We start from the raw sequence: 7,377 nt of genomic DNA, 5'->3' as shown, positions 1-7,377 counted from the left end.
AGAAGCAGGACTTGTTGCGCTGAGTAACTCTGCATATCCTTACAGAGCTTTTGTGCCTGAAAATATGTTTGTTTATTCGTTATTTACCCAGGGGAGTCCCATTGAGATACTGATACTTCTACAACCCTGTCCATATGCAGTATCAAAATACAATACAATGACGAGGGAACCCGAGGGGAGACTACAGTAAGGCCGAGGTGGGCGATAAAAGGGGAATACCACGGGGAACCCTCTGGTTATTGGATAAGCCGGTCTTCGAAGCGCGTGACATGATTTCAGGGATGCACCTGTCAGTTTAGGATGCCCCTGCTTAATCTCCCATAATCCCGCAAGCTCCCGCTCTTGTGTTTCTCCTGTCAACGAACCAGCATTGGCGAACGAAGGTAGAAGGATAGAAAACATATTTATATCCAGCGCAGGATCCCTTTCTCATTATAGGCACCATGACTGTCGTTAACTAAGCCAACCAAGCGTATAATATTTAAATTATACTACTTTATGAATACAGTACCAGTCAACTAAAAAAGTGTTAAACAAATCAAAATATATTTGAGATTCTTCAAAGTAGCCACCCTTTGCATTGATGACAGCTTTGTACACTCTTGGCATTCTCTCAACCGGCTTCATGAGGTAGTCACCTAGAAAGCATTTCAATTAACAGGTGTGCCTTGTTAATTTGTGGAACTTCTTTCCTTTTTAATGTGTTTGAGTTAATCAGTTGTGTTGTGACAAGGTAGGGGTAGAATACAGAAGATAGCCCTATTTTGGTAAAAGAACAGCTCAAATAAGCAAAGAGAAATGACATTAAGACATGATGGTCAGTTAATCTGGAAAATTTCAAAAAGTTTCTTCAAGAGTGCAGTCACAAAAACTATTAAGTGCTATGAGGAAACTGGCTCTCATGAGGACCGCCACAGGAAAGGAAGGCCCAGAGTTACCTCTGCTGCAGAGGATAAGTTCATTAGAGTTACCAGCCCAAATAAATGCTTCACAGTGTTCAAGTAACAGACACATCTCAACATCAACTGCGTGAATCAGGCCTTCATAGTTGAATTGCTGCAAAGAAACCACTACCAAAGGACATCAGTAAGAAGAAGAGACTTGCTTGGGCCAAGAAACATGCGCAATGGACATTAGACCAGTGGAAATCTGTCCTTTGGTCTGATGAGTCCAAATGTGAGATCTTTGGTTCCAACCATTATGTCTTTGTGAGACGCAGAGTAGAAGAATGGATAATCTCTGCATGTGTGGTTCCCACCTTGAAGCATGGAGGAGGATGTGTGATGGTGTGGAGGTACTTTGCTGGTGACACTGTCTGTGATTTATTTGGAAATCAAGGCACACTTAACCAGCATGGCTACCACAGCATTCTGCAGCAATATGCCAGCCCATCTGGTTTGCACTTAGTGGTACTATCATTTTTTTTTCAACAGGACAATGACACAACACACCTCCAGGCTGTGTAAGGGCTATTTGATCAAGAAGGAGAGTGATGGAGTGCTGCATCAGATGATCTGGCCTCCACAATCACCCGACCTCATCCCAATTGAGTTGGACCGCAGAGTGAAGGTAAAATCAGCCAACAAGTGTTCAGCATATGTGGGAACACCTTCAAGACTGTTGGAAAAGCATTCCAGGTGAAGCTGGTTGAAAGAATGCCAAGAGTGTGCAAAGCTGTCACCAAGGCAAAGGGTGGCTACTTTGAAGAATCTAACATCTAAATTACATTTTGACTTGTTTAACACTTTTTTGGTTACTACATGATTCCATATGTGTTATTTCATAGTCTTGATATCTTCACTATTATCTACAAATAGTAAAAATAAATAAAAACCCTTGAATGAGTTGATGTGTCCAAACTTTTGACTGGTACTATATATATATATGTGTATATATAGAAAAAATATCCTAATTTTTTACAGTTCTAAACCAAATTTATACATACAAACAACAACTTACAGACACATGCAAACAATGACGACATCATCTCCAGATGCTACCTTTTTGAAGAGGCATGCATTTCTCCTATTTCTCTATTTCTCCTGTTCATGTCTATGCATTCAACGTTAAAATATTTGCCATTTGAAGTCATCGAAGTTCCCATAGACAAGGAATATACTGTTATGTCAGTTTAGCAACTTCCTTTCCGAGGATAGGCTAATGAATTCCAGTTACCAGCTGCTGTGTCAGGAATCCACAAATACCTCTCAGAATGTTTCATGAACAGATTGTAGGGAATAACTTGGTGTGTAAGATCATGCCGGTTACAGTTATGGTTTGTGTCAACGTGAAGAGGACCGGACTGTTTGGCAGACAAATGGTGTGTCCCTCTGCGTCGCAAAACATGATCAGCTAAGGTTGTTACAAGGTTGTTGTATCCTACTGTATATCATGGTTCATAATGGAACACCTTATCAGTCATCTCATTAGAGATTAATGTACAGTGTTCTATAGAAGCTGGAACACATAACTGGCGCAATGGGACGCTCTAGTCACTGCATCACTTAGTATCTGAATTTAAAAAAACACACAAATGGATAAAAAAAAAAAAGTAAGTGTAAATTTAGGAGAGGACGGTGATAGAAAAGTCCCAAAATAGCAGAAGTTTTCAAATGGGAGTATCGGTGAGTTTGCTGGATTTCCCTCTATTGATCTCTATCTTGAGAATACCGGTACCTTCTGTGAAATCAACAGCTTCAACCAAAGTCCCATCTGACATAAACATTTCTCTGTAGTCGACCGCACTCAAACAAAACAACTTCACAACAGCGAGGACTGAATAATATGAAACGTTGTAGTTGTTTTTTTTATCAAGGACTAATTCCAAAATTGTAGTTGGATTAAAAATAAAGCATATTTATTTGGCAGTCAGTATGTATGAAACTGAATAGTAGGGGAAAGAGTGTTTATGTTTGTTTGCTCTAGGTCTTAGGGACAGTAGTTTAGTAATAATTCAGTTTCACTATTCTGTTTATAATTGAGAAAACACTAAATCCAAATGTTTCACAATAGTGTACACTTTAGCACTAGTAATATCATTTATATTCCTGGTGCTAAAGTGAACACCTTATGTCTGATCAAATCCTTGAATATTCGGTACTTGAAGTATGCAATCTTTCCTACTATGCATATTGGTGAGCCAGATCTATAGAATGACCAATCACATTCATTACTGACTCAAGAGGTGTCCTAAAGTAGCTCTGCCATTGTCACCAAAGCCCACGGCTATCCCATCTTTATTATTCCCTGAAGCTGTTTGTTTCTGCCCACAACCACACTACTAATTGATTGACTTACCATTGCAAGCAAGCTGGCAGCCTAGCTGAGGTGGAAATCAAAGTACATGGATTTGGTGGCTGGGGGTCGAGGCTGCTCTCCATAGCCAATGTGCTGACTCAGCCATGAATAGAGTGGAAGAGGTACTATGAATATAACGCAAAATGTGACGAACGTACTGGAGAGCGCTGCCATTCCACATGAATGTATCACATCCAGACCTGCTCTGTACAGCTAGCACATGTAGGTTGTTTCATCACTCAAACACTGGGCTAATATTCAGTACTATCTGTACGTGTTGTTTGTAATTGTCTTCTTTGAAAGCATAGGTCAACTTAAACAACGGTAACTCTTGTTCTCTTATGTAATACTAGGTCATCTTTCTATGGGATTATGGTGAACGTTGCTCTTTCAGTGGTGGCTGATTTGCAGTAGGACATTATTTTTGCCCAGGCACTGGCAGTGAGACTCTCATTAGCAGAAGCTGTATTGTGTCTATCTATAGTACAGAAGGGAAAGCTAGTCAAGTTCAGTACATCACCTCAGGGCAGGATTTGCGTTTTGAATAACCTATCCATCATACACTGTAGCTCTCTGCCTTGTGCATAAATCAAATTAGATTCATGGCTGAAAGGGTATCTTTGCCGCAGCGTACGACACTCATTCAAATGTCTAGGGCCTACAGATCTGCTGTCTTCATTTGACCAGTTTGACCACAACAGGAAAATAATCCTGGAGTAACAGGACATGTGAATTAGTATGTGGATTTTAATTCATGGACATTTTGTGTGGGTTGGTCAATTTTTTTGTTAGGATAAATGAAGTCTTACATTTTAAAGTGGAAAGTGCAAACTTTAGAAGCCTTTTAAAACCTTGAATACACTACAATTTTCATTTCCTGCTGAGGGATCAAATGAGGATACTTTATGCTGTTAAAGGATGGCAAAAGAAAGCCAAATAATAAAAATAAAAAAACATCTTCTTTAAACTCTTTCTATGTCTAAGACCCCTTTAAAATGCACAATGTGTTACCTTTACACTTTGATATTGTCTCAAAAGAAAGCAACATATTTAATACAGTGGGTTGATTTATTCATTCTTCAGTGTTACAAAAATTGTACAACTTGTAAAAACAGTCTGCGAATCCAGCTGAAACTCTGTGGCATAAGGGGAATGCACTTGGAATTGTTTTTTCAAAAGTGACCAAAATAATACTGTAATCGCCATGGTATTCCATTTGATATCAATACGATTTAGCTTCATATCATATCAAATGTGTGTCTCTGTTCATATCCAACAGGAGTTCAGAGTTCAAAGTTTGGTATCACATTTCTACTGTGTTGTAGGGTAAAACAAGTGAGTCCAACTTTGTGGGACAAAATATGTCATAGGCAGCTACAGCCTCTCGTGGCTATCACATATTCATTGCATACAAAGGGCAGCTGTGTGGCTAATACAAGGTATAAAAGACGGTGTATCAATACTGCATGTCACATAAAGGCCAAATCCATTTCTCCTGACCCCTGTGCCATCTGGAATTGGTCCTTTGTTGGCAAAAAACCTTCCCTTTTATTTAAAGGGACAGGACCGCCGCTCAAAGAGTCACAAATGGCCCTTTAAATCAGGACAATCCAAGGCTCATCTCTTTCTATGTTTGTTGTGTTTCACCATCTTCTTCCTCTTCAGGATCATCTCGTAGAGTTTCTCTAGGCCTGGTTGTAGGCCTTGTCCATCCACGGCGCTGCAGCTCTGTACATGGTGCAAGGTGGAGGCATTCAGTTCATGGACGGCCAGGACCTTCTCCACCTCGCTCACAGACAGAGCTGAGACCAGGTCCTGCTTGTTGGCCAGCACCAGGACGGGCACCCCCTGGTTCTCCGAGGTACGGGTGATCTTGTGAAGCTCCACCTTGGCCTCCTCCATACGTTCGATTTCGGTGGAGTCCACCACGAACACCATGCCATCGGTCCGCCTCGTGTACGACTTCCACAGGGGCCGCAGCTTCTCCTGGCCCCCTACATCCCACACCTGGAAGGTGATGGCCCGCGAACTGCCCACCGCTACCTTGATCTTCTCCGTGTTAAAGCCCTTGGTCGGGATGGTCTTGACAAACTCCTTGAGCTTCAATCTGTAGAGCAGAGAGGTTTTGCCAGCCGCGTCCAGGCCAATCACTACCACGTGCAAGGACTGGAAGTTTTGCAGGAACGGGGTGTTGGGGGCTATCTCGGTCAGCTGGTTCCCCATGGTGATGGGATGTTCTCACCTCCTTGGGTGAGGTGGCAGATGCTCAGTAATCCTTTCTAATAGGTGTGCATTGGCACCCTCTTCAAAGGAGGACTGGACGGTTGCAGGACTGGGGACCTTATCAAAAAGCAAACACAATGAGGTACTATTTAAAGACTAGACAATGAGATTGTGAGGTATCACTACAACTTGAGCTGCTTTTACACAATAATAAACAAATGACAAAGATAAGAAATGTGATCAGACACTTTGATACAACACATTAATGATTGCTACTACGGTTAGTACACTGACACGATTGCTTTACTAATCAGACTGATCAATAAATTACTGCAATTTCTAATGAACTTGCATTGCAAATAGTAAAGCCACAATTGAGACCAATTGGTTGTTCCTTGTTGGAATAAATCCACAACCATAACAGTCATAGCCTAAGGCGAGGCAATTTAATTGTCAGTCATAGAAAATGTCCAGACAGCACAATTCAATTTTGAATTTAATAAGATCAGTTATGGTTTGGGTTTAAATCTTTATGAAGCGGTATGCCTGACAACATGTAATTAATTGGTGGTTGGTTGTTCTCGTTGTCTTATGCCAAGTCTTTTCTAATCCTCTTAGGACAGTTATACCCCAATGGCTGTCTTGGGGCACATTGATCCAAGTTTAATATAAATGACAGAATATCTATTCATTTGCGCATTGAATGCAGTTTAAACCCGGGATAGGATTGCGATTAATTATAATCCAATTGTTTTAGTGAGGCTTTTGTAAAAAAATAAAATAAAAAATGTTAAAGACAACTATAAACACAACCCATATTTTCCCCATGGGCTGTTAAAAAACGATGAGTGTCACCCCAACTATGTAATTATGAGAACACCCGATATAACAATATAGCCTATGTAGTGTAGTTCTGGCATCCATCTGAGGAATTAAATATGTGATCAAACTGCAGATTTGCACAAAAATAAAATGCATAACCATCTATGAGTGAGACATCTTACTGGAATGACACTGCTATAATAACCAGCCTTGTGCATAGCATTACAACGCAGATTTCATTGCAGTAAAATACCATATTTCTATCTGTGCAAAATCTTAAACCTGAAAAAGCTATTGTGATATATTTACCTTCTAGACCACTTGAATGAACATAAATGGCATCATCCTAGCGCAGCAAATACATCCATATATCCATACATCCAAATATTGCTTCTCTGCGTGCTAATATCTGTCTGTCTGCTCCGTGCACCGATGGAGCAATGAGCAGCAGTGTGGAATGGAATAGCATGCACAAGACCTCCTCTCTATGAGACAACCCGAGGTGACGTCACTCAATAATATACTCCCCCTGCTGGTCTAGTTGGTCAATGGTTCCGTGTGCAGAAGTGAGATGCTGGCATGCATGCAGCTTCAATGTAGCAGGAGTCAGGATACGCAGCCTTATTGTCGCAGGATAGATCAAATGTGAACTACAGTATTTCTAAAATCGTGCTCTCCCTCCCATAGTAGTACAGTACACAACTGCTTGGAAAGACAAATAGTGATCCCTAAACCGTGTTGAATTGTATGCCTGCATATTAGATTGCATGAGAAAGTTCAAGTATGTTCTTTAGACATTCCCACTGAGAGGGGCTCCAACAATTCGTGACTGAGGTATAGACAGTTTTCGGTTGGATGTTCGAAGGATATTCAGCTTTCAAACCACTTGAGCCACAGACTCCAAATAAGTGTTATGATGTTGGAAACATTGCACACAACATTTGCACAATCATTTGCTTTGCAAAGCTAATAAACGTGGAGATGTGAGCAGCATTTTGTATTCCTAGTTGAATTAGTTAGGGAGAATAAACAAAG

General features: G+C 40.7%; 1 protein-coding gene across 1 annotated transcript; it reads right to left on the bottom strand.

Moving 5' to 3' along the window:
* Positions 1-4,346: 4,346 nt before the first annotated feature.
* LOC110499071 (ADP-ribosylation factor-like protein 4D) lies at positions 4,347-6,821 on the bottom strand. Its single transcript, XM_021575947.3, has 2 exons — positions 6,652-6,821; positions 4,347-5,637 (listed from the first exon to the last, which is right to left on the bottom strand). Exon 2 carries the CDS (start codon positions 5,518-5,520, stop codon positions 4,915-4,917), a length of 606 nt encoding a protein of 201 aa, XP_021431622.2. The 5' UTR covers positions 5,521-5,637; positions 6,652-6,821; the 3' UTR covers positions 4,347-4,914.
* Positions 6,822-7,377: the final 556 nt, after the last annotated feature.

The sequence above is a fragment of the Oncorhynchus mykiss genome, chromosome 20 (genome assembly GCF_057628025.1).
Source record: "Oncorhynchus mykiss isolate SJ-2025 chromosome 20, ASM5762802v1, whole genome shotgun sequence".
Classification (NCBI taxonomy): domain Eukaryota; kingdom Metazoa; phylum Chordata; class Actinopteri; order Salmoniformes; family Salmonidae; genus Oncorhynchus; species Oncorhynchus mykiss.
The sequence above is the reverse complement of the archived record's forward strand: the minus strand, read 5'-3'. Positions and strand labels throughout refer to the sequence as shown.